At 41.7% G+C, this 27,911-nt stretch overlaps 2 protein-coding genes across 3 annotated transcripts in view; one reads left to right on the top strand and one right to left on the bottom strand.

Annotated features, from left to right (window-relative positions):
* LOC127532703 (sialoadhesin-like) overlaps positions 1-27,911 on the bottom strand; it is a 258,353-nt gene that overhangs the window by 136,151 nt on the left and 94,291 nt on the right. Inside the window, exon 3 of the mRNA XM_051944726.1 lies at positions 16,672-16,745. Within this exon, the coding sequence (XP_051800686.1) occupies positions 16,672-16,745 (74 nt within the window). The remainder of the gene's footprint in view (positions 1-16,671; positions 16,746-27,911) is intronic.
* The window catches only part of LOC127532705 (coxsackievirus and adenovirus receptor-like), a 183,600-nt gene that overhangs the window by 121,285 nt on the left and 34,404 nt on the right, over positions 1-27,911 (top strand). The gene's annotated exons all lie outside the window — the stretch shown is intronic.

Below are 27,911 nucleotides of genomic sequence, written 5' to 3'. Positions count from 1 at the left end.
GATATCAGTGCTTTGACGTACAGCTGTTGCTAATGGTTCGATAAAGATCGCAAACAATGAAGGAGAGAGTGGGCATCCTTGTCTCGTTCCCCTTTGCAAACTGAAACTTTGTGAAGTGATTCCATTAGTGGTTACTGTAGCCTTGGGTGAGTAGTACAGGGCTGATATCCACTGGATAAACGACTCTCCGAATCCAAATTTGCGAAGCACAGCGAAGAGAAAAGACCAACTGACTTTGTCAAAGGCTTTTCTGCATCCAGTGACATAACGATAGCTTCTTTATTGTGGTGTTGTGTCAGAGAGATTAGATTAAGAAGTCTTCTGATATTGTTGGTGGAGTGTCGGCCATTTATGAAACCAGTTTGATCATAGTGGATCATTGACGGGATAATTTTCTCCAACCTAGAGGCGAGTGCTTTTGAGATAATTTTGATGTCAGTGTTGATTAGTGACAGAGGTCGATAGCTGGAGGGAAGTGTAGGGTCTTTGTCTGGTTTCAATAATAATTTAATTGCAGCTGTATTCATATGTGAACTTATATAACCATTATTTTTAATCTCTGTCACTGTCCTGAAGAACAGGGGTGCTAACATTGACCAGAATTGTTTAAGAAATTCAGCAGGGAAGCCATCAGGACCAGGTGCCTTGCCTGCTGGCATACTGTCTAATGCACACTGTAACTCTTTGATAGACAATGGAGCATCGAGTGTGTCTCTGTGATCTGATGTTAGCTCAGGCAAGTTTAAATTGTCAAGAAAGTTATGAATATCTTCTTCGTTAGGGTTGACTGTTGATGAGTATAAACTCCGGTAATAGTTATAGAAAGTCTGATTAATTTCCTGGGGTGACTGAGTGTATTTTCCTGAGGGATCCTGAATTGCTGTTATGAAGGATTTTTCTTTATTGCGCTGGAGTTGGTTCGCAAGAAATTTTCCTGTTTTATTGTTGTGTTCAAAATTATTATGTCTCAGCTGTTGTAATAAGAACTCTGTTTTCTTTGATAAGATATTATCAAGTTGTAGTTTAACATTTTGTAGTTCAGACCATAATTGATCACTTGGATTTATTGCATAGTTCTCCGTAAGTTCTTTAATTTTTTCCTCAATTTCTTCCTGTAGTTGTTGATCCTTTTTTTCTTGTACGAGGAGTACGATATTATTTTGCCTCTGATTACGGCTTTTCCAGTTTCCCAAAGTAAAGATGGAGATACATCATTGGAGTCATTGTTTTTTAGAAAGTCTGCCCACTCACTTCTTATTATTCGATCAAATTCATGGTCTTCGAGTAGAGAGATGTTTAGGCGCCAAGTCAGAGGAGGTTTAGGGATGGAATCTGTCTGCAGGCTGAGAGATATTGGTGCATGGTCGCTGATAATGATTGGGTGAATTTTAGTAGTAGCTTTGTGTGCGATAGAGTTATTTGAGAGGAAAAAGTCAATTCTTGAGAATGTTTGGTGCACCTGAGAGAAAAAAGTATAGTCCCTCTTTGTTGGGTTTTTGAGTCTCCAGACATCTTCTAGTCCAAAATCTTTCATATAATCCTGCATGACTTTTGCTGATTGTGGTTGTTTTGCATGTATTGGACTATGAGATCGATCTAGTGACGGGTTTAATACTATGTTGAAGTCGCCACCGATAATGGTTGTTGAGTTAGCAGATAGGTCTGCTAAGTGGGAGAAAACCACATGAAAGAAGGCTGGGTCATCATTATTTGGGGCGTACAGATTAACAATTGAATATAATTTATTAAAGATTGTTGCCTGGATAATAATATATCTGCCCTCTGAGTCTGTTATTGTGCTATTTAAAGTGAATGGTACTCTCTTATGGATGAGAGTGGAGACCCCTCTTTGTCTGCTGTTATAACAAGATGAAAAGATGATATTATAATTACAATCTAATAGAGATTTTTCTTCTGATTCTACTAAATGCGTTTCTTGGAGGAGCAAAATATCTGCTTTTAATTTGGAGACATAATCCATAATTTTAACTCTTTTTGTTTGTGAGCGTATGCCATGAACATTCCAGGCTACAATATTTAACTTGAACATAAAGAAAGATGTTCAGTCATTGAATAAGTAGCAATATAGAGTATCGTCTGTGTGTGTCCCTGTGAGCTGTTTGTTGCTGTCTGTGAGCTGTGGGCGTTGGAGAGCGATGTACATAGCAAGTCAGGATCTATATATACATTATATAATAGCACAACATTGCCTGAAACATTATCAACAAACACATTGTAAAACATAGAAGCACAATAAACATGGGGGGTACATAGAGTGTAAGTGAAAATGAGGGGGGTGAGTGTGTGAGAGGGGGAGAGGGGTAAAGGGAAACATATAGAGAAGGAGAGACAGAAAAGTAGGAGGAGGAGGGGGTTCTCCAGTGGGGAGTGTAGATAAGGAGGGTGACATATTTACATTCATGTGATTTTGATTTTTTTTTTTTAATTACGTTTTCTAAACTAAATTAATAGGTGGTATACTAAGTGTTTAAGTCTTTATTATCATTCTTATTATTATTATTAGAAGAGCCAGGGTGTAATAGAAGTTTCCCGAAATAACTGCCCATCTATGTATAGTTTGTCCACAACTAGTGCGGTCCGTTTACCTTTCTGCCTGTGTTCTTTCATGATGGGGTATAAAACTTTGCGCCTCTCGTTTATTTCTCTGGGAAACTGGTCATTCATTCCGTAAGACGTACCTTTCAGCTCCCGTCCCTTGTTCCTTACGAGCACTTTCTGTTGGAAGTGCTCGAACTTTGCGACGATAGGACGTGGGCGGTTTCCTCCTCGGGGTCCAATCCGGTGGATGCGGTGGAAAGTGATGTTTTTAACCGTGTCCGCAGGGATTTTAAGCGCTGACACCATGAAGTTTTAACCAAAGACTCTGGATTATCCGGTGTGGATTCAGCGATGCCAGAGAAGATCAGATTTTCCCGCATACTCCTCGACTGAATGTCCAGGACGGTCTCCTTCAGGGTTTTGTTTTCTTTTTTAAGTGTACTCACCTCTGAAGTGACGGCTGTCAGCGTGGACCGGAGTTCTGAGTTGTCTCTCTGCAGGTCCTCTATCTGCTGGTGAGTGAACTCCAGGGTTGTCTTCAGGTCCTTAATCTCCTGGTGAAGCAGACCAAGGATATCGAGTTTTTTATTAATAGATTCAAGAACACTTACCTGGATATCCGTGGTCAACAGGTCTTGTGTGTCAGTCGCGGAGTCGGCCTTCTTCCTCTTGTTTGGGTTTGGGGTCGGGGTCTGGGTGGCTGGTTCCTCCATCGTGCACCGGATGAAGCAGTCGTCGATAAATCTCTCGAGGTCCTCCACCTTTAGCACTACTTCTACGATCTTGAGCAGGCTACTTAGGTTGTTTTTTTTTTTAAAATATAAATTAGTCGAGAAAACGGCGATTTGTTTACTTCTAATCTAGCAGCTGGGGGCCGCCATGTTGAATTTTCGTCACTCTCGCAGAATCTCGCGATCTCACAGCATCTCTCGCGCTTCCTCGAGTTTGAGCTTCAATAGCTTCTTCCATTTGTATTTCGGCTTTCTTTGCAGCTAGTTGTGCAGCTGTCTCTGCTCTCTTGTTTGAGATGCTAGGTGACTCTGAGAGATGGTCAGAATGAGGGCTGTGTGCAGTTACTCTGGAGGCAGTAGATCCATATATTGATCTGGCATACTCATTATCAAGGAGCATGTGTAATCTTGCCTTTTCTGCTACAGCATCAAACTCGCTTTCTTCTACTGTTAGCTGTACTCTCATTAATCGCAATAAGTCCAGAGTTACAGCAGAGCATGCATCAACTTTCCTCCTGATTTCTTGACTTGGGACTGTTTGCTTTCTTATATTGTCATAGGTTTGTTTCAAGTCAGAGTCAAGTATTTCAACATCATCCATCATGCTATACAAGTCCTTTTCTGGGCATGCTTCCTTTAATTTTGTGCGAGCATCTCTCACTTTAATTTTCCACTTTCCATAGAGTGATTGGAACTTTCTTTCCTTTTGGATTAACTCTTGCTCTTTGAGTTCCTGCATTTTAGGTGTAAAATGTCAAACAACTCTTTCACGGGTGGATTTTCTTATTTCTGTTTCAGCTTGATCAGTTATGGCATACTTTACATTTTCCTTTGGTTTTGCACCTGCCTCTGCACATGCTTCTCCTTGTTCTTGAGGCTCATGCTACCTCCCTAACCTTCACCACAGAAGATGATGGTGTACTTCCACCCCAGACCTCTGTACGGGTCAAGTGGTCATGGTAATTGACCCACAGCTGCCCCGGGCACGGTGGCCGATAGGACGAGTCACTAAGGTGATCCCCAGCGACGACAGTAGGATCCGCGCTGCTGAAGTGGACAAGGTTTGGACAATTTCCGCCCGAAATTTCTACTGAGATTTACAGAAAGTAAATTGAATGCTGTTCTTGAACTGTTTGGAGTACATGCATGGTTGGGGTCTCATTTGAAAGCTGACAACCTGAATTTTCACCCAGTGCAGTCAGAATTACTCTAGGTGCTACTGGCACAGAGTATTTCATGTTGGCACACACTGAATTAGGATGAATTTTTTTTCTCGCCTACATTTTTTCCCTAATAAAACACCTGAAAATCAGTGTGGCAGCACTGCAACAGCTTGAAAACACAATATTGCAAAAGCCTGGGGTCTTACATAGTTCAGGTCAAAATTTCAGAGCAATACTACAAGAAATGAGTGTTTCACACATGTATTTGTACTGATATGCTCCGCCCCTGTCAATGTTGGATACACTCTTTATACACTGTGCACACTCTGTACAGAATGGTATAAATTAATTTTCACTTCATTTTCACTTCATTTTCATTCCAAAAACTCATAAAGAACTCAAAAAATCACTTCAGATAGGCTTCAGTGTCGATCACACACACAGATTGAGAGGAATACAGAGAAACAGCAGGTGGAGCCCGGAGCTCACGAATGAAATATCATATAAAGCCGCTGGCAGAGGCGGGATTTATATTCAAGCCATTCAGCAAGCTCATTGGCTACCAGGCCTGTCAATCTAACGGTTCCTCCGGCGTGATTTGCTGAGAAACAAGTCAATCAAGTGATGTAATCGATATCTGTCAGACTCGGCCATGGTTGGCTACATCGCCGAAGTAGGCGGAAACGAGTCACCTGATTGGTTGAAGTCCGGTTTGAAGCGGTCGAGAAGCCTCCAGTATCCATTTTGAATCGCGAACAAAGAAAATAGGACCGTGTATGATAAAGTTATAATAGAAAGATGCAGTGAATATGAAACGCACAGCGCCACCACACGCCGCGTGCACGCGCACGGAGCCGATCGTTTTCTGGATTTTTTACCTATTTCGAGACATGTTTTGGCCAAAGTATTATACTGGATTGTTTCCTCTGGATGGCTAAGCTTGGGTTCTGGCCGGTTTTTGTGGATTATCTTCTTTTATGACCAGAAACGAGCGTCCAAACTGCGTCGACAGGTGAGCTGTGCACGTTTACATGACTTGTTGTTTGTTGGATAAATGTGTTTATATTACCCGCTGTGGTAATCACATCTGAAAGTGGTTTATACCGGCGGATTCATGAGAATCTCAGCTTTCTATGTGTGTATAGTGTTTGTATAATCGTGTTTGCAGTGTCCTTCTATTTTTAAAAAAGCGTATACCGATAAAAAAACGGCCCGCCCGCGGGCCGCCGTACTTTAACGAGTTAAAGGGACTACCTGCACCCAGCCAGTGGCGAAGCTCATCTCCCTGCTGGAGATGCCACAGGACTGAGAACGGCACAGCAGGGACATTTGTAAGTTATTACAAATTCAGTGACTGAACTTGGGTGCGGCTGTGCAAATTTCCCTGCTCTCATTCACTGTGCCTTTAAGAGACGGCTCCTTTTACGTCATGGCTGCCCCCCATAATGCATGCGTACTGCTATTCTGGTGTTCAGTTGCAGAAGGAGTGGCAGCGGTGAGATGGCATGCCTCGGAAATTTGTGTGTTCTGACTCGTGTTGTGCATAATTGCCTCTATGACCACACACCCACACACCTTGTTCCCCTCTTTGTGGACTGGATTCAAGACTCTATATCACTACCTCTGGACTCGCTGCAGTCTTTCTGACCGAAGACTTAGACCAGACTAGTGCAGACCCAGCACACATTCAGCAATATTTCACAAGCAGTGATATAAGGCTTTTTCTTTTCTATTTGTACCAAATATTTCCACTGATTGGTGGAAGGTGTTTCTAAAAAATAACTACAAACTCACAATAGATATATCATCAAATTTAATTCTGCAAAGCAAGCAGAGAAGCATGGCAATGGCTATCATGTCCAACTGTTTAATTCACTGTTTCATTCTATGCAGATGATGTTCTTTTCTACTAGTCTGTGAGGATCACAGTAAATCAACTGGAATAAATGTGTGAAAGCTGAGATGCTGATGTCTCTGAATGTTCTCAGGCTGACTGAAGCAGACGTCCTGATAATGAGCTCAACAGACCTCACAACAAAACCACAAACATCAAACTGCTCAGTGTTGTTTTATTTTATCCTGGATATTTTATACATGATAAGAAGCTCGTTCACGGCTTCTCTTGACAGGAACGTTCTCAGTTTGAACAGCTTCTGAACTAAACATGCTTTTTAAACACACCTTCTGTAAACAAAAAAAAAGGGAGGGGCACTTTTGTACAGAGTTTTCAGTAGAGGATGCTGTTTATAGTCTGCGTGGTTGTGGTTTCTGTAGGTGTGTCCTTTGCTATCTACACTGAACAGACACACACATCGGTTAGCCACAACCAACCAGAACCAGTCAAATTTTCCATCCAACATCTCTGAAACCCACAGAGCCACATGAGAAGAACAGCAAGCAAACTATTGATCCTGCAGAGAAACCTGATCGCTGCTGCATAAATAAGATATTAATAACAGAACACAGAATCACTAGTTACCATTACATTCTGTTCAACAGGAGACATTTAAGATGTTCTGGTTTTAGTCTTTTAGTTTCTGCAGTTTCTTCACTCTTTTGTATGAATCTAACTGAGTGAGAACATTTAAAAATCTCCATAAAAAGTGAATGTACTGTGTTGTGACTGGCTGTGTGGACCAGTTAGAGGCCAGCAGCTCACTGGTTGGACTGGTGGACTACTTCAGTGATGAGTAGATGACCTGAGGCTCCAGTGGAAACTCTGAACACAAACAGAGAAAACAGAATGAGAACAAGCAGCTCTGCACAAAAACAACACAATCATGTTAATATGCAGCAAAATTACCATGTTGAGGCGGGGGCCTTTTACATCATTTTGGACAAATTCTGAGTCATTCTGGGAACGTTTTCGGAAACTTTTGAATTCATTGAGACAATTTTGAGTATTTTTAAGAATATTTTATGTTATTTAATTTTATATTTGGACAAATTCTGCATCATTCTGGACAAATTCTAAGTAATTTTAGTCAGTTTTTGAGTGATTTTGGGAATGTATTGAGCCAGTTGGATAAAATTTTGCATCATTTGGACAATTCTGAGTATTTTTGGAAACATTTTGAGTTATTTTGGGAACTTTTCAACCTATTTGGACAAATTCTGCATCATTCTGGTCAAATTTTGAGTAAGTTGGGTGCACAATTTGTGCTATTTTGGGAACTTTTTGTACCATTTGAACAAATTTTGCATCATTTTAGACACATTTTGAGTAATTCTGGAAACATTTTGAGTTATTTTGTGAACTTTTGGACCCAATTGGACCTATTTTGAATCATTTTGGACAAATTTTGAATCATTTGAGTCTATAATGGTTGATGATGACTTCGAGAGTCCCCACTAATTTCAGATGCTTTTTTTTTTTAGGAACTGAGCCTGAATAAACTCAGACCTGTGGAGTGAGCAGAGAAGCAACGTGATGTTCTACAGCTGGTTTTAATGTTGCGGCTGATCAGTTAAAACAGCTCAGATAGTAAAACACTGCTGAACATTTGATGCATCAGGATTAATAATCAGATACTGCAGATACAACCCGGTCTCACGGGGATTCGTGAAACTGTCACGTAAGTTTTAGTTTTGGTTTCGTGCGCACCAACACGATTTCGTCATGTTTTTCGTGCCGCTCACCACGAAATGTTTTTCGCTGTGGTAATCACATCTGAAAGTGGTTTATACCGGCGGATTCATGACGATCTAAGCTGTCCATCGGCGTATACTGCTTGTGTGATCGCGTTTGCGGCCGCCGGCCGCCGGACATTCTTGAAATTCCTATGCAAATTGGTAAGTGTACCACCGGCTTATGGTTAGGTTGTGGTTATGGTTATGGTTAGGGTTATGTTTAGGAACGATGTCATGCAAAATATAGCGTTGGATTCGCCACGGTTTTACATTAAAAATATAATATACACATTCTTTTGAAATACGTTCTGAGTGGCACGAAAAGTCCGCCGTTTAAAATACATTGGTGCGCATTTCGTGGTGAGCGGCACGAAAAACATGACGAAATCGTGTTGGTGCGCACGAAACCGAAACTAAAACTTACGTGACAGTTTCACGAATCCCCGTGAGACCGGGCTATACTCCTGTACTTTTACAAGTATTATTTAAAATGATGAAGCTGTGACAGAATATTTTTGAAGTGTGGCATTGATTCTTGAAGGTCACTAAAGGGTCTGAGTACTCATGGACATCCCTGTGGTTTCTCTCCCTGATGATTTTAAAGGAACAGTTCAACATTTCAGGAAACATTTCTCTTCTCTCTTTCCAAAGTTGAGAATAAAGAGCGGCTGTACCTCTGCTCCTGTTTGGTTTGATGACTATTTGTCCATAGCTGGTTTCTTCTGTTCTCACTGCTGAGTAAACTGCAGCTAGATCGCTGGCTGCACAACAAAACACAGAAAATAAATCAGTTCACTGACACCAGCACGGTTACTTTACAGTGTTAAACTAATTATTTTCCATGTAGCTTTATAATAAGACTCATTAGGAGCTTTATAAATGTTGTTCCCCTTCTTCTGCTGCTGTTAATGACTAACAACCCAAATATAACTGGACATTATTCGCGTGAAACAGTAAAGAAGACGACCACAAAGCTGCTGAATTCTCAGAATAATTCAACTCAGGAGGTAAAAACCACAGCAGCAGCTTCCTTCTGTTGGTTCCAGTGAGGTGTGGTGTGAAACTGACCTGTTTCCTCTCTATATAGTGATCTGCTTTGGCAGATGAGTTTAACAGAGATGAGTTTTAGCTCTTTCTGTGTTCAGACCAGTTTGAGAATCGGTCCTTCTGCTCTTTCATATTGTCTCAGAATCACGTTTTTATGCAAAGGTGTTGATATCTAGTTTTTCTATTGAAAAAAACCACAAAAACAGTAAAACTGAACATTAACATCTGTGAATAAATCAGTAGAGTGAAGCTCTGCCTGCCAGACAACTGTCAGGGTATGAAAAACCCACAGATTCCTTTAGATACTTCTGGACATCAGTATCCAGGTTTTTCACACATTTCTACAAAAACATCCGGATTGTTCTGCCCCTGCCTGGCACCGCTCTTTCTCTCTGACCTCAGTGCTCCCACCACTGAGCCCAGCTGGGGTCCCCCTGTATCTGCCCTACATCCTGACCTTCACCGGTTCCCAGTCCGGCCTCCAGAGGGGTCCCACCTCGGCTGTTGTGGACCACAACCCAGCCTTTGGGGGACTACAACCCTTGGTCCAGCCTGCCTGACCAGCCTCAAGACCACCCACCAGATGGTTCCATTTCCCTGACCAGCCTGACCTCTGCCTGCCTCTGGATTCCTCTCATCATCAGGGATTCTAAACCAACACTCTGACCGGCCTAGCTGTACACCAGGAGGAGCATACTCAGCTCTACTCTACTTGGTTTGTGAGGTTTTTTATCAGGATGTAGTACCTGGTACCAGGTACTATTTTAGTACCTACTCGGTCGCAGTTCCAAGCAAGTTAAGCCGATAATGTGACGTTCAGCTGCAGCTGTGTTTCTGAGCTGTGAATAAAGCTTCCAGTGTCCTCTGTCGGTCGTCTCTACAACTGTTGGACTCTTGTTCTGCAGCTGAACCACCATGGAGACAAAGAAGAGCAGCTGTACCTCTGCTCTTTGATCGGCCTCCACCGTCTTTGAAGACCATCTGTCCATAAGTGACGTCTTCTCTTCCTTTCACTGCCGAGTAGACTGCAGCTGGATCGCTCTCTGTAAAGTCAGATAGATCCAGATCACTGCAGGTTCTACAGCTGATACCAGAACAGAACCAAGACACACAATGATCCTCTTCATAGAGGCTGGAATGGAAAACCAGGTTAGAACTGCAGACAGTGTCACTAACAACAACAATTACAGGTCATTCTTTGACAGTTTTTATCTTTTTAACACCTCTGCTGCTGTACAGGATGGAAACACTGACCTCAGAGCTGCTAGATTTAATCAACAGCTTCATGTATGGATGAGTCAACAGGTGCCAGGGAAACTTTTGTTCATTGTTATTGAGGTTTTTGACACTTTTGTTAGTTAATACTCAGGTTTTTAACACCTTTGCTCATCAGTAATTAGGTTTTTCCACATTTTTGTTAAGATCCAGGTTTTTCACACTTTTGTCCATTAATATTGAGTTTTTTTTTACACTTTTGTGTATTAATATTCAGGTTTTTCACACTTTTGTCCATTAATATTGAGTTTTTTTTTACACTTTTGTGTATTAATATTCAGGTTTTTCACACTTTTGTGTATTAATATTCAGGTTTTTCACACTTTTGTTCATTGGTAACCTGGTTTTTGATACTTTTGTTTCTTAATATACATGTTTTTCACACTTTTGTCTGTTAAGATCCAGGTTTTTAATACCTTTGTTCATTAATATTGAGGTTTTTTTTTTACATTTTTGTTCATTAATATTCAGGTTTTTGACACTTCATCATAAACATTCATCTTATTGACATCTTTTCTACGTTGGACTGTGACTGAACCAGTCACATTAGCATTCGGTAACCTGTTCACGTCTTCCATGTTTGAAACCTTTCAGTGCTGTGTGCATGTGGCACAGAAACACAAGGGTCGCAACTCCTCTTGCGCTGCTCAAGACAAAATCAAAGACCACCTTCATCTCAGAACAACCTCCGGGGCAGAACTTAGAAGTGTGGAGGACTTTAAGTATCTAGGATCATGGGTCGAATCCACAGAAAAATACCTGAAAATCAGAAAGGCACTCGCTTGGCAGGTGCTCAACAAGATGAGGAGCATCTGGAAGTCTAAGATGTCGTGGGATACCAAAGTCCACCTCTTTCGGGCAACCGTGGAATCAGTCCTACTCTATGGATGTGAGGCTTGGACAATGACATTGGCCTTAGAGAAATCCCTTAATGGTTGTTACACCCATATGTTGAGGGCAGTCCTCAATATAAAGTGGTTTCATCACGTGCTGAACAGCGAGTTACAGTGCCTTGTGAAAGTATTCGACCCCTTTGAACTTTTCAACCTTTCGCCACATTTCAGGCTTCAAACATAAAGATATAAAATTTTAATTTTTTGTCAAGAATCAACAACAATTGGGACACAATCGTGAAGTGGAACGAAATTTATTGGATATTTTAAACTTTTTTAACAAATAAAAACCTGAAAAGTGGGGTGTGCAATATTATTCAGCCCCTTTACTTTCAGTGCAGCAAACTCACTCCAGAAGTTCAGTGAGGATCTCTGAATGATCCAATGTTGTCCTAAATGACTGATGATGATAAATAGAATCCACCTGTGTGTAATCAAGTCTCCGTATAAATGCACCTGCTCTGTGATAGTCTCAGGGTTCTGTTTAAAGTGCAGAGAGCATCATGAAGACCAAGGAACACACCAGGCAGGTCCCAGATACTGTTGTGGAGAAGTTTAAAGCCGGATTTGGATACAAAAAGATTTCCCAAGCTTTAAACATCTCAAGGAGCACTGTGCAAACAATCATATTGAAATGGAAGGAGTATCAGACCACTGCAGATCTACCAAGACCCGGCCGTCCCTCTAAACTTTCACCTGGAACAAGGAGAAGACTGATCAGAGATGCAGCCAAGAGGCCCATGATCACTCTGGATGAACTGCAGAGATCTACAGCTGAGGTGGGAGAGTCTGTCCATAGGACAACAATCAGTCGTACACTGCACAAATCTGGCCTTTATGGAAGAGTGGCAAGAAGAAAGCCATTTCTCAAAGATATCCATAAAAAGTCTGGTTTGAAGTTTGCCACAAGCCACCTGGGAGACACACCAAACATGTGGAAGAAGGTGCTCTGGTCAGATGAAACCAAAATCCAACTTTTTGGCCACAATGCAAAACGATATGTTTGGCGTAAAAGCAACACAGTTCATCACCCTGAACACACCATCCCCACTGTCAAACATGGTGGTGGCAGCCTCATGGTTTGGGCCTGCTTTTCTTCAGCAGGGACAGGGAAGATGGCTAAAATTGATGGGAAGATGAATGGAGCCAAATACAGGAGCATTCTGGAAGAAAACCTGTTGGAGTCTGCAAAAGACCTGAGACTGGGACGGAGATTTATCTTCCAACAGGACAATGATCCAAAACATAAAGCCAAATCTACAATGGAATGGTTCACAAATAAACGTATCCAGGTGTTAGAATGGCCAAGTCAAAGTCCAGACCTGAATCCAATGGAGAGCTGAAGACTGCTGTTCACAAACGCTCTCCATCCAACCTCACTGAGCTCCAGCTGTTTTGCAAGGAAGAATGGGCAAGAATTTCAGTCTCTGGATGTGCAAAACTGATAGAGACATACCCCAAGCGACTTGCAGCTGTAATTGCAGCAAAAGGTGGCGCTACAAAATATTAATGCAAGGGGGCCCAATAATATTGCACGCCCCACTTTTCAGGTTTTTATTTGTTAAAAAAGTTTAAAATATCCAATAAATTTCGTTCCACTTCACGATTGTGTCCCACTTGTTGTTGATTCTTGACAAAAAATTAAAATTTTATATCTTTATGTTTGAAGCCTGAAATGTGGCGAAAGGTTGAAAAGTTCAAGGAGGCCGAATACTTTCACAAGGCACTGTATATAAGGGAATGAACAAAGTTGGAGACGCAGTGGCCGGTTGGAGAATGCAGCTAGCATTGAATTGCTTTCGTCACAAGGAATTACCTGCTAGTGACCTTATACTCTGGGCACCAATGCATGGAAATAGGACAAGAGGCCGGAGAAGGATAAATTACATCGATATACTGAAGAGGGATACTGGAATTGAGAGTGAGGGAGAGCTGGCCGCGTGTATGATGGACCGCGATATCTGGAGGATCCATGTTGAAGCCCGGCTGAGGCCGCCATAGTAGTAGTAGTAGTCACGTCTGGCTCTTTTTCCACTATCAACACTCAACTACTCTCTTGTGTTTCAGTTTGGGTTCCCAGCTGCTCGTACCAACTCAGATCCACATTCCCCAATCCCACCATCTGGCCCCTCAGCTCACCGGCTGAGCTGACCAATTTGAGGCAGAGGGGATCCAATGATTTTTGATGCAGTTTTTACAGTCTGCGCCAGTAACAGTTACCAATCATTCTAGTCAATTCTAGCAAAGCCAAATTGCTTTCTTGTTTCAGGTAATTTTGTATTTTTTGTATATTGTTTGCTTCCTGTTTAGGTCTTACTTTACGTGGGTCGTTTGTTAATTCGGTCGTTTATTAAATTTACTTTTGTCGTTCCAGTCCACCCTCCTACTAGTAGGAGCTCTAGTCTGTTCTGTTACCTTCTCAATCAGTATTTCTGGTTGTAGTTCTGCCATCTATGTTTGTAGTTCTGTTTTTGAGAAAACTAAAAATATTCTTTTTGCTTCCGCTTTGTGTTGTGTCTCTTTCCTCGCTTTTGAGCCTCTTTGTTCATTAATATTGAGGTTTTTGACCCTTTTATGCATTAGTATCCAGGTGTTTTTAAATTATTATATGTTCGTATCACAGTTTTGGACATTTCTGTGAATTATTATCCAGGTTTTCAACACTTATTTACATTTAAGTTCAGGTTATTGATGACAGACTTGTTCCAGAACCACTAAAACCCAGCTGCAGCTGTGTTTCTGAGCTGTGAATAAAGCTTCCAGTGTCCTCTGTCGGTCGTCTCTACAACTGTTGGACTCTTGTTCTGCAGCTGAACCACCATGGAGACAAAGAAGAGCAGCTGTACCTCTGGTCTTTGATCGGCCTCCACCGTCTTTGAAGACCATCTGTCCATAAGTGACGTCTTCTCTTCCTTTCACTGCCGAGTAGACTGCAGCTGGATCGCTCTCTGTAAAGTCAGATAGATCCAGATCACTGCAGGTTCTACAGCTGATACCAGAACAGAACCAAGACACACAATGATCCTCTGCATAGAGGCTGGAATGGAAAACCAAGTTAGGACCGTGTGTCTGACACTGTGGTCTGCAGTATGGGGCCCCACAGGGGACTGTCCTTGCCCCCTTTCTTTTCATCCTCTACACTGCAGACTTCTCCCATCACACCACAAACTGCCATCTTCAGAAGTTCTCTGATGACTCTGCCATCGTCGGCCTCATCACGGACGGAGATGAGGAGGAGTACAGAGAACTTAACCAGGACTTTGTGGACTGGTACCTGCTGAACAGCCTCCAGATCAATGCAGTGAAAACTAAGGAACTGGTGGTGGACTTTAGCAGGAACAGACACACTTCTCCTACACCAGTGAACATCCAGGGAACGGACATTGAGATTGTGGACTCCTACAGGTACCTGGGTGTTCACTTAACAAGAAACTGGACTGGACTAGTAACACCAGCGCACTTTACAAGAAAGGTCAGAGCAGACTCCACCTGCTCAGAAAACTGAGGTCCTTCTGAGAACCTTTTATGACTCTGTGGTGGCATCAGCCATCATGTATGGAGTGGTCTGCTGGAGCAGCATCACGGCTGCAGACAGGAGGAGACTAAACAAACTGGTAAAGAAAGCCAGTTCTGTCCTGGGCTGCCCCCTTGATCCTGTGGAGGTGGTGGGAGACAGGAGGATGATGACAAAGCTGTTGTCTATCATGGAGGACACCTCCCCCCCCCTGCAGGAAACAGTAAGATCACTGGGCAGCTCCTTCAGTGACAGACTGCTTCACCCACGGTGTCTAAAGGAGAGATACCACAGCTCCTTCCTTCCTGCTGCAGTCACACTTTACAATCAAGCTCCCAGTAGTTCAGTTCACCCATTTACAAACTGTGCAATAAAAAAATGTAAATATTGATGCTGTGCAATTCAAAATTTTTTTGCTGTAAATACTGCTTTTTTTCTTCTTCTGAAGAAAATATTTTTATTTATATATAAATGCACTGTGTGCTGCAATCTCTTTGATTCAAGCGTTCTATTTGCTGCTGTACACTGTAAATTTCCCTGCTGTGGGATTAATAAAGGTTTAATCTATCTATCAACTGCAGACACAAGTGACCACAACACCACCAAGTACAGGTCATACTTTGACAGTTTTTATCTTTTTAACACCTCTACTGCTGCACAGAAAACTCTGACCTCAGAGCTGCTAGATTAAGTCAAACATCTTCAACCACAACATGAAAGCATCAACGTGTCAACAGGCCGAGGTGTGAGGAAATCAGAAAATGATCAACTTTATCAACGTGAGATTGAGAATTTAAACACAGATATGGAAATAGGTTTAATGTAAAATGTTCTGCTGGTTGACTGAAAAACTGGATTACACTGAAAGTTAACAGTTTTTAGAGCTGCCTGCAGTGGAACACAAAGAGTTCTGATCAGAAACAGGAACCTTGACGACCACAGAGCTGCTGGTTTCCTTTAACAGACTCACCACAGGAGACACAACACACAGTCCAGCACACCAAGAACACACTGAAAATGAATCATCACATGTAGAAACTGTGTTCTGTTAAAGATGTGGAGGATTAAAGCTGCAATAAGTTTAAATCTTGGTGATCTGTGAGCAGAGACAACAAAGAAGAGGCTCTGAGGGGGAATTCCTACAACTACCAGAATGCTTTGCAGTCTGTACTTCCTGCTTCCTCAGCTCTGTGATTGGCTGAAACACTGATCCTGCTGAGGACGGACTCGAACAGTCTGAAGTCAAACCTGGATCCTCACAACTCCATCCAGGAGACTGAAGAAGAAGACGTCAGTGAAGAAACAAAGAAGCAGTGAAACATTCTTCATGGAGAAACATGTCTTATTGTAGAGTGACTCCTAGAAAGGTCAAATAAATTATTTATGTTGTCACAGAAGAACTTTGGACACTCAGCACATAAAACTCTACCTCTGCTCCGTCTGATTGGCTGCTGTTGATGATGTAATACTCTGATGTCACTGTATGTGATGTCATCTCCTCCAGCTTCTCCTCCATCAGCTGAAATCAACCAAAGAGTCAGAATTTACTCTGTAAGAATCTTAAAGAATATTTAATTGATGACATTGTTCTGAGTTTGTCTCACCTTTAGGTCTCCTGAGAACACGACGTCTCACCAGTAGAACCAGTAAAACCAGGAGAACCAGCAGAATAAAGCATGTTACAGACAGGACCACAGGAAGAGGAGAACCAGGAGAACCAGGAGTAGAGGTGGATGTAGGAGTAGAGGTGGATGTAGGAGTAGAGGTGGTTGTGGGTTTCCCTGAAGAGAGAATTAATATTTATGATCACATAAATGTTGAAACCTGCTGAAGTCGGTGCAGAAAACACCTGTCCTCACCTGTGACAGAGATCCAGCTGGATGGAGACTCTCCATGACTGCTGATGTTACACCTGTAGAGGCCTTCATCAGACCTGGAAACATGGAGGATGGTCATGTGTCCTCCGGGCTCAGTCCTGATGAGGGAGCCATCTTTATAGAAAGCAGCTGGGAGGCGGGAGTCCTGCTTTGATTGACAGCTCAGAGTGAGGGGATCTCCCTCCATCACAGGGAGGACAGGACTCTGCAGGATCACTGATCCACCTCAACACAGAGACAAACTACAGCATTTCATCCATTCACACACAGCTTCATCAGCACTGACTGCACAGCTCATCTTACCAGAAACAGTGAGGTTGATGCTCTGACTGGCTGCTGCCTCCATGGACTCACACCAGTAAACTCCACTGTCATGTGGAACTATGTTGCTGATGGTACAGCTGGAACCAGATGGTCTTCCCCATCCATCTCCACACTGAGTTCTGGTTCTTCTGGTGGTGTTTCTCCTCAGAGTCCATCCAGCAGATCTGTCTTCATCCTCACAGCTCAGAGAAACAGAATCTCCTCTAAAAAACTGAGATCTGTTTGGACTCAGGTTCAGCTTCACCTGGTTTGTTCTGCAGCTCATCAGAGAGAGCAGAACTAAAGAGAAATCACACTCAGGTTGATTAGAGTTTGTTTTCAAAGAAAATTATCCACAAAAAACTGAGGTTCATTATTCACAATAGTAAATATTACTAAGGAAAACTTCTTTGGTTTTAAACCCTCTTTAAATTTATTTCTAAACTTGTCTCCTCTCTGCTCTGTGGAAACACTGCAGTTCATCTGAGTCATTAGTGTCCTTATTGTTTGACTGAGGGATGCAGAATGTTTTAATTTTATACAGAATCTGATTGGGATTTTTTGTTTTGTTTTTTGAATTTTTAAATGAGACATAGAAGAAAAATGACTTTGATGAATTATCATCATTTTAAGGTCAGACTTGATTCAGGTTTCTGATTGAAGGGAACATCACAGATAAGTAGTTCATTGGTTCTGTTTTTACTCTTTGTGGCTCATAGATGGTGTCATTTTGGTGATTTTTAAGCTGTAAGAACTAGAAGCTTTGAATGGTCTGATTGCTCTGAGGATAGATGTTCTCACTATCTGTAATCTGATCAATCAATCAATCAATCAATCAATCAATCAATCAATCAATCAATCAATCAATCAATCAGAGGGTCAGTGAGTCAATCTATGTTAAAAAAATAACACAAACAACAAAACTAAATAAAATAACAATAACACATTGGCTAAAGTGTAAGTAATAAACTTTAACACTAAATGACTCCTAAACTTCTTCCGTCTCAGCTTCAGTTGAGCCTTATTTTTTTATTCTTTATTTTGCCAGGTAAGATCAGTTGAGAACAACTTCTTATTTATGTAGCAAGACTGCAAAGGCTCTGGAATTCCTGAGCTGATCAAAACTCAGATAAGCTCTCCCTCCCTCCAGCTCTGACCAACACCCATCTCTATAGGAGGATTGAGACATTTGTATTTCTGTAGGTTTTCATTCACAGAAGGATGGAACTCCTGTGAACATTTAAACCCCTGGAATAACTTCTTCTTTTTAAAAGACAATGACTTTCAATTATATGCTATGGATGTTTGTTTAATGAACTTTCATGCTAAAATCCCTTTTCAGCTTTAGGAGACCCTCAGTCGGAGACGTCTCTGCATTCCACAGATCAGATAACAAGTCGTAAAACTTTATGGCAGAAGGCTGGAGTCACCCTCTCTCTCTCTTTGACTGAAACAAAGAGACTGGAACTGAACTGAAACAAAAACACTTGCCAAATTAATATTTCTATATGCATTTGGTTTTTCCAGATTTACCACAGTTACTCACAGTGTTTCATCTATGTCATATTTGAAGATCATATTTGCATGTCTGATAGAAGTCGATTTATTAATTTGTGATGTTTAATCATTTCTTCCCCAGGATACTATGATTTTGGAATGAATTCCCTTATTAATCTCTGAATTTCCTCTCCATTTAGGTTGAATGATGACCATTGTATTTACCTGTTACCAAATCTCTGACTTGTTGTTATATTCTCACTGTGATACATATTTTAATGTCATAAACATAAACATATAGTTATGAATGAAATGATTCACATCATATGAACATATGTATTAATCTACACATTTCACTTTCACACAACTGAATATGGTGGGATAGACAGATCGTGTTTTGCGCGTTTAATATCATATTTTAATCCATTCTGGATTCCTCTTTCTTCTCTACTCTGTAAGAACAAAGAGATTCCAAATTCCACCAGACTCGCGCCTAAAAGTTCTCTCTCTCCGCCCAGGTCCTCCCCTTAGCTGGACCCACAGATAAAGTCAGCCGTAGCCCACATCAGCACTCTCTTACTCTTTTTACTACCTGGGGAATCCATGACAGAGATTCCCATTATTTTCTTACCTAAAGCGCGTTTTTCCTATCTTTGAAATTCCCTCACCATCTAACTTTGTTAACTATTTATCTTTTAACATTTTTGTAACTTAAGGAGACATTTTGCTCGTTATTCGTTTTAATCTGAAGAACCGATTCAGAACCAGCATTTATTTTTCTTAATTTCGACCGTTTTTCATCAACACCTGTTTTTCTTGGCTAAAGCCTGAGAACCATCATTTTTAAGCACTCAGCTGAGAACTACGGAGACCTGTTGGACCAGGTCTTTGCATAGAACCGATCAACCCGCGGCAGGACATCCAGGCGGCCACAACGACGACGACACACCGTTCCGAACCTGCCGGTCCAGACCGTGTGCATAATCTGAAGGCCTCGCACGTCCCAGCCCCATGACGGTTCACTTCAGTAACTCCAGCTGAGTTTGCTCTGATTCCATTCTATGGGTGATGTACTAACCGCTTGGTCAATTAATTCATTTAATCAATTTATTCTTTTACAAATCATTAGAATTCTTAATCCAAATTACCGGTTACCTCGTCAGGTTAGCTCTGGCTAATCCTCACCATATTTCCTTCTCTCTCACACCTACTTCCACATCTCTCACACATGCACACACCACACACACACTCCCACATTCCACACATGCACGCACACACACACACACCATATCTACATTGTATATAGTTCACTTGTAATTATTTTCATAGAATAGTTAATAAATACCTCATTATAGACCAAATTACAGTCTTGTGTTTCTTTGTGTAGAATGTGGTCAATTTAACCGAGGATTCAAGACTTTTTGATATGAGATTGATCAAAATTTTTATGAATATTAATTTTTTTATTAATATTAATTTTTTCCCTAGAAATCTAGGGTGGTGCCCCAATTATTGATAACGAGAGCAATAAATCATAACGTAGTACTGCTACATATATTGGTTCCCCGTCCGAGGCCGATTAAAAACCTTTTTTGCACAAAGAAACACTATTATTCAATCATCGGGAGCTGAAGCCTCCCTCTGCCATTCATTCACATACACTGGTTCTTTATCTGCTGTGTGAGCATATGTCTTCCTTTAATCAAATTGTGTAAGTAATTTACTGCTTGAAACGCTGTTTTGTTTTTATATCACGTCGGATTGATAACATTAGTGGACGCACTTGTGTTTTATTAATCTGTTTTGCCGTGAGCGCTGTTGATCCGTGACGTCAGCTGAAGCTGCAGTCAGTCCCTGTGTTGCTAACTAAACTAGCCTGAGCTCTTTGAGTTGTTTGAAAAGTTTTGATCCATCTTGATACCGTTTATTTGTCGACTAAAACAATTAAAAATAAGGCCTGGAATTCATGAACAGTGCTATGCCTTACCGATGAAACGTCCGGAACGCATAGTTTGTTCAAAAGCCTCCCAGTTAGCGTTCGGAGTAGCTAACCGAACTTGCTAACTCTGCTTCGGCAGCTTGAGGTAATTTAGCATGTGTCTCGTGCCCAACACACATTCATTGCTTGGTTAAATATAACCTTCGTTGCTGTTTGCTAAGATCCACAGCGACCTAATTTTATTAGATAAGGCACAATTAGCCGCCGAGCTAACTAGCATTAGCAGCGAGCTAACTAGCATTAGCCCGGCCTTCAACCACCAAATTAAGAACAAGCCCAGTGGCACCATCTTGTGGCTGTTTTGAAGTATTACTCTTAAAGCAGAAACTCTGCAATTTCTAATACATGTAAGCCATTGAAACGCATTTTAATCGAAAAGCATGACTTATTTTTGAATGTAAAACTGAACTATTGTAGTTAAGAGCTATTATTAAACATTTCATGCACTTATTCAATTGATTTTAACCCACTATTGAATTTTAATCCACTTTTTGATTTTCAGTTCAGATTCTGAACCTAAGCAATTTTCACAGATTCTGACTCATCACTTAAACACAAGTTAAGTGAGTTGTTTTTGCATCAACTAATCAGTTGAGCACATTTTAAGTAAACATTTAATGTGCATAATCAAGCTTGCAATTTAATGTTTATTTTGAAACTTTTTCATAGTTAAATGGTTTTCCACAACTGAATGCCTTTAACTAACCAATGCTGAATTAGTTCTCCTTTACCTATGGTAATTGAGCTTCTAAACTTGAACACTGAAACAATTAATCTTACAAAAACAAATGTAGATAAATCCAGGCTGTTGACCAAATTATTTAAACTCTTCTTTTTGAGAACATCTAACTGCATTTGAATAATCTCACTTGTTGTTATGGTTGTTCCGATTCCAAAAACAGAACTTTTCCAGCCCAACTTGTGCTAAAATTGTTTCGTTGTAAATTTGTTTGTAACATTTGTCCATTTGCTCTCATTAAAAGACATGGCCCCAGATGCGTCTGACCTCAGCGACCCCCTGATGAGCTTAGATGACGCTTTAAGTGGCTTGACTGAAGACATGTTACCTGGATATGTAAGAAAAATCCAAAATGTTGGTCCTTCTACCCTTGAATCCAAAATGACAGAGCTCCTGACGGAAGCGATCTCAAAAACACACAAGCAAAAACAATTTTTGTCAAGAATCTTAGGGAAAATGGCTGCTGTGATGTCAGCACAACTTCAAAACACTTTTCAACTCTTAGAGAGAACAACAAAAACTCTAAAAGCCCGCAATCAGGAAAATGAACTATTAAAAAAGCAGAACCAAACTACTAAAACCCAGATAGAGCAAGAACACCAAGCTAGGGTAGAAGCCCAGAAACGTGTAGCTGAATCGGAAGCCCAGATCACTCAACTTCAAAGCAAAAATGCTGAATCAAACCAAGAAATACATCAATTAAAGACAGAAAATGACCGATTGCAAGAAGCAATTTCTAACCAACAAATCCAGCTTCAAACTGTAGAGACAGAGCTGGAACAGTCCAAGAAGGACTATACAGAAACCAAACACCTTCTAAAGAAAGCTGTGTTTGAAAACAATGACTTAGAATCTCAAATCAAAGACAACAGCCGCTATGTGGCAAACCTCGAACGACAGTTGCATGACGCTGAAGTCAGAGCTGCAGAACCACTAGAAATTCAAAAGATCGAACCAAAAGAGCTAGCTGAACTTGAAGCTGAGCTCACCGAACCGGGGAGATACACCCCATCTCCTCCAGCAGCTCAGAGAAAACCGTTTTTATCTCCCTCTCGTTTGCCCACACAGGAGCCGGCCAACCGTCTCCAGGATGTCAATGCACACCTGGACGGAGCTGTAACACGCCCTCTTCCTCGGTCTTCCTTGGACTCAGGTAACCCATTACCCCAGGGTTCCACAGTCCGTGATTTAGACAGCATAGCTAGACACATAAAGCGTTTTGAACCAAATTTTAATGACTCCAACTATGACATCCTAACCTACGTGTCTGACATCAACTTCTTTTTGAAGAGGTGTCCACTCGCCTCAGTAGATGACAAGATTTGTCTGGTAAAGATGACATCCAGTCGTGATGTCAGCAGCTTTATCGACCGCCAACCTCTCAATGTCAGAACTGATTTTGAAAAGCTGTGTCAGGCCCTGAAAGAGGAATACCGCGACCTCATGCCAGACACTGGCCTGATACCTGCCCTTCGGGTCAAACAGGGACGATCAGAGAATCCCCATCAATATTACCACAGGCTACGTCTAGCCTACTTTGGATCCCAAAACAAACCGGGAATGGAGGAAGATTTGTTCTTCAAATCTCTCTTTGTTGAACACCTGCATCCTACTACTAGCTACCATCTTGGAGTGTCTGCTTGTCCACGCTCCTTAGACAGCCGACAGCTACGTGAGAAGGCTGCAAAAGGCTTCTTTAAACAGAGACAGAGTCAGTCCAGATCAGCAAAACATAACACCGTTCTGCGTCTTGACAGCCCTCCCTCACTGATGGAGCTTGAAAGAACTTCAGGCCACAATTCACATGGTCGGATTACTCATCCACCACTAGCTAAGCGGCCTGACTCAACACCGAAACAGTCCTCACCTCAGGGACCTAGGCAGGCCCACAAACCTGTCAAACCACCTTGGACTGGCAACCGCCAGGACCACATGAAACCTGTTCCTAACCAAACTCGGCCCCCAGGTCACCCACGAAGGGGACGGTCGAACCGTTGGGACAGACATCACAGTCGTGGTGCATCCCGTGACAACTACTCGCATAGGAATGATGAGAAAGGCAGACCCAGACGGAACCACGTCAGTGGAACGGGTGAGTCTGACATCCCTCACATTTCCCAAAAAGTAAAGGAGCTTAAACAGCTGCTCCAAGAGGTCCGGAAAACACGAGAGAAGTCGGAGCATGACTCTGTAACGTCTGTGTCTTCCTCCACGGATTCCTTCAGTCCCTCAACCACGGCTGGAGAAGAATTCTACTTGGGACCTCATGAAAATGCAATGCACTCAGACCTACAACAATGCATGACTGAACACTCCAACCATGAATATGACAACCCTGCCAGCCAACCAGATGACACAGAACATATGTCAAACTGGGAAGCTGATGAACCTGACTTTGACTCAGACCCTGAGACTGACACGCCAGATTCCCAACAGGGGGGTGATGACCGAGAACTCCTCAGTGCGCTCTCAGAAGTCCAACCAGACTCTGATGATGAAATTTTTGAGACCAATGCATTCATTGGTCCGATGACATTCCTGAGCCACCTCACTGAAAAAGGAGGAACAGGCCGACAATTTCTCCTACCGATAAACATTGAAGGTGTCCTGGATCAGGACGCACTTCTGGACACTGGAGCCGACATCACAATAATGTCACTCCCTCTTTTCCAGGAACTACAGCACAGACTGCACAGGACAGGTAGAAAGTCTGATTATCAGTTCTGTGACTTAAACATCCAGCCATATGCACAGACGACGGTCACGTTGTCCACTAGGGCTGAATTGATGCTTCAGATAGGACATATGACACTGATCCATCCAGTGTATGTGTCATCTCTGGACAACACTCCTTTCCTTATGGGGAAGGACCTTCTCAACCGCTTTGAACCCATAATTGACTTTAAACGCTCTGTAATCTATGCACAGGTCCGCCAGCCTCTGCCAATCGCAGCTCCTGATGACACTGTGACACAGAGTTACAGCCAAGAGCACACAGACGACACCTTACAGGCTCCACAGAGCCCATATGATGTCTTCCTTTGCACAGTGGATGACTCCACTCCTGCAACCCACCTCTGTCCACAGTCTGAATATGTCACTGAAACTGCAGGTATCAAGTGCACCAGCAGGGCAGCACTGCATGACCTCCAGCTTCCACTAGACCCTGGTCTTCCTTTCTCCATCCAGAACATTCCTGTGGACACTTCTTGGACAGGTGCCTCCACATGTCAGCCCAGCCCAGAATTTTGTGCCCACCCTCCCACCCTGATGGCCAGTGAGCTCACTCGCCCTCCCTCTGCTGCCCCACAGGCCACTCACTCTCCTGTGTTGGTCTCCCTGGCAGCTGCCTCTGACCTTATGACCCTGCCTTCACTTTGCTCTGACACACAGGGCCCGGTTCCAGATCTTGTGAGTGCTAATACCTACACTCTGCGCTCTCTGCACTTCTCCTCGGCTTCTCACTTTTGGCTCCTCTCTACTGTCCTCGCCACGTTTCTGGTGTTCATCGGCCTACTTTTTCATGCTTTTGGCCCTCTCACTTCACCTTCATTCGTGGTGACCCGACACCACAGGGGGGTGACGTTGACACACGGCCATGAATCACCATGGGCAAATCCCAGCCTGAACACCGTTCACCAGACTTCAGGTCAGATAGGAAAAGCCAACCACAGAAAGTTTAAAACCAGACTACTCCTACTTCTGATAGCCATCACAGGAACTCCACATGAAACAACCAAAGTTCCACTCCTTAAAATAATGACAGGTAGACAAAGGATTCTACTACTGCACCTGCTCTTCCAGCCAGAGGAAGCCTGTGTTGATACAGCTCACACAGCTTCCCACTATACGACTGATGTAAGTGACCAAAACCTCACGCAAAATAACCACCAAGTGGGGGACAAAACATGGTCCTACCTCTCTGCCCAACCACCTGAGAACACTAAACTAAGTGGGGGTAAGCTCGATCGAAAGCTCCTCCCTCAATGGTCTGACAACTACAGGATTAAGGACAAAACCTGTCCTGTAATCGATCAAAACAAAATCGATAGGGACAAAAACCCGTCCACTTTGAATGAATACATAAAAATCGTACCGAAACTTCATAAAGACTGCATGGGAAGCAATAAATCAGTCAGATCTCATACCAGAACTAAATAAATAATTAGGAAAAACTAAACGTCCTAGAGAAAAACAACAGGTGTAGAATAGAACAAAATTAAATAACTTAATTTTACAAGCCAATTGTAGAATTAACAGAGAAAAATAAATAACTTAATTTACAAATCCAATTGTAAAATTAACAGGCAAAGAAATAAATTTCTAAGTTTACAAATTCAACTGTAGAATTAGAGATAAAAGGAAATAAATAACTTTACAATCATATGCCTAACTTTAACAAATAAACAACCATACAATCCAATTGTCAGGAAATTACCAAATTAAATAATATAATCACAACAAACCAAGACAGTTTACTAAAACTAACATAAACAGAGCTGTTGTCCTTCCTTTTAGACTCAGTGAAAAATCACTTGAGGTCCTCTCAACCACAGGTGTCTTGTCTTCAGTCAAGTTCACCCTTTAATATCTTTATTAGCACCCTCGTTAAACTCCATAGGCACAAGTGGGGGTTAAACCCATCGTATCAAGTGCACAACTGACTGCAGCCTCTGTTTTGATTCTCGTTAACATAAGATTCGCGTCTCTTATCACTGCCAGTACCGTGAATTCATAACTCTGTTTTCCAAGTTGTCTGCTCACCCAGTAGATAAATATACTTCTGTCTGACACGTTTCAAGACACCAGCTTTAGGTAAATCATACATATATCTTCTCACTCTAACAGAACACCTTGGATTCATAACTACTGACAATTACACCTCATATACGGTTAAATAACTTAACCATCATCTAACACTTCTGTAAGGATTTACATTTTCAGAAGTGACATATATAGCTTCAGGTTTGTTTTAATTTACCTTATTTTGTTTCATTTTTATTCTCTAAGCCCATAGGCCTTATCTACTCTTTATTAGAATCTTGATTCTTTTACTTTACCTTACTAGTCAGTAATAAAGCTGTTTCAGAAGCTAACCCACTAACCCTTAGGATTCCTGTTCCTGATACTAATAAACATCAGCCCTGAATCAGAGCAGCATCTGAGTTTGATCCTGTGTTCCTGACGACCACGGATGACCTTGATGTTGGACCGAAGTTCGTCTGATACAACGAACATCGCTCCAAAGTGGGGGAATATGTAGCAAGACTGCAAAGGCTCTGGAATTCCTGAGCTGATCAAAACTCAGATAAGCTCTCCCTCCCTCCAGCACTGACCAACACCCATCTCTATAGGAGGATTGAGACATTTGTATTTCTGTAGGTTTTCATTCACAGAAGGATGGAACTCCTGTGAACATTTAAACCCCTGGAATAACTTCTTCTTTTTAAAAGACAATGACTTTCAATTATATGCTATGGACGTTTGTTTAATGAACTTTCATGCTAAAATCCCTTTTCAGCTTTAGGAGACCCTCAGTCGGAGACGTCTCTGCATTCCACAGATCAGATAACAAGTCGTAAAACTTTATGGCAGAAGGCTGGAGTCACCCTCTCTCTCTCTTTGACTGAAACAAAGAGACTGGAACTGAACTGAAACAAAAACACTTGCCAAATTAATATTTCTATATGCATTTGGTTTTTCCAGATTTACCACAGTTACTCACAGTGTTTCATCTATGACATATTTGAAGATCATATTTGCATGTCTGATAGAAGTCGATTTATTAATTTGTGATGTTTAATCATTTCTTCCCCAGGATACTATGATTTTGGAATGAATTCCCTTATTAATCTCTGAATTTCCTCTCCATTTAGGTTGAATGATGACCATTGTATTTACCTGTTACCAAATCTCTGACTTGTTATATTCTCACTGTGATACATATTTTTAATGTCATAAACATAAACATATAGTTATGAATGAAATGATTCACATCATATGAACATATGTATTAATCTACACATTTCACTTTCACACAACTGAATATGGTGGGATAGACAGATCGTGTTTTGCGCGTTTAATATCATGTTTTAATCCATTCTGGATTCCTCTTTCTTCTCTACTCTGTAAGAACAAAGAGATTCCAAATTCCACCAGACTCGCGCCTAAAAGTTCTCTCTCTCCGCCCAGGTCCTCCCCTTAGCTGGACCCACAGATAAAGTCAGCCGTAGCCCACATCAGCACTCTCTTACTCTTTTTACTACCTGGGGAATCCATAACAGAGATTCCCATTATTTTCTTACCTAAAGCGCGTTTTTCCTATCTTTGAAATTCCCTCACCATCTAACTTTGTTAACTATTTATCTTTTAACATTTTTGTAACTTAAGGAGACATTTTGCTCGTTATTCGTTTTAATCTGAAGAACAGATTCAGAACCAGCATTTATTTTTCTTAATTTCGACCGTTTTTCATCAACACCCATTTTTCTTGGCTAAAGCCTGAGAACCATCATTTTTAAGCACTCAGCTGAGAACTACGGAGACCTGTTGGACCAGGTCTTTGCATAGAACCGATCAACCTGCGGCAGGACATCCAGGCGGCCACAACGACGACGACACACCGTTCCGAACCTGCCGGTCCAGACCGTGTGCATAATCTGAAGGCCTCGCACGTCCCAGCCC

This window comes from Acanthochromis polyacanthus, chromosome 24 (assembly GCF_021347895.1).
Source record: "Acanthochromis polyacanthus isolate Apoly-LR-REF ecotype Palm Island chromosome 24, KAUST_Apoly_ChrSc, whole genome shotgun sequence".
NCBI classification, from domain to species: domain Eukaryota; kingdom Metazoa; phylum Chordata; class Actinopteri; family Pomacentridae; genus Acanthochromis; species Acanthochromis polyacanthus.
The sequence above is the reverse complement of the archived record's forward strand: the minus strand, read 5'-3'. Positions and strand labels throughout refer to the sequence as shown.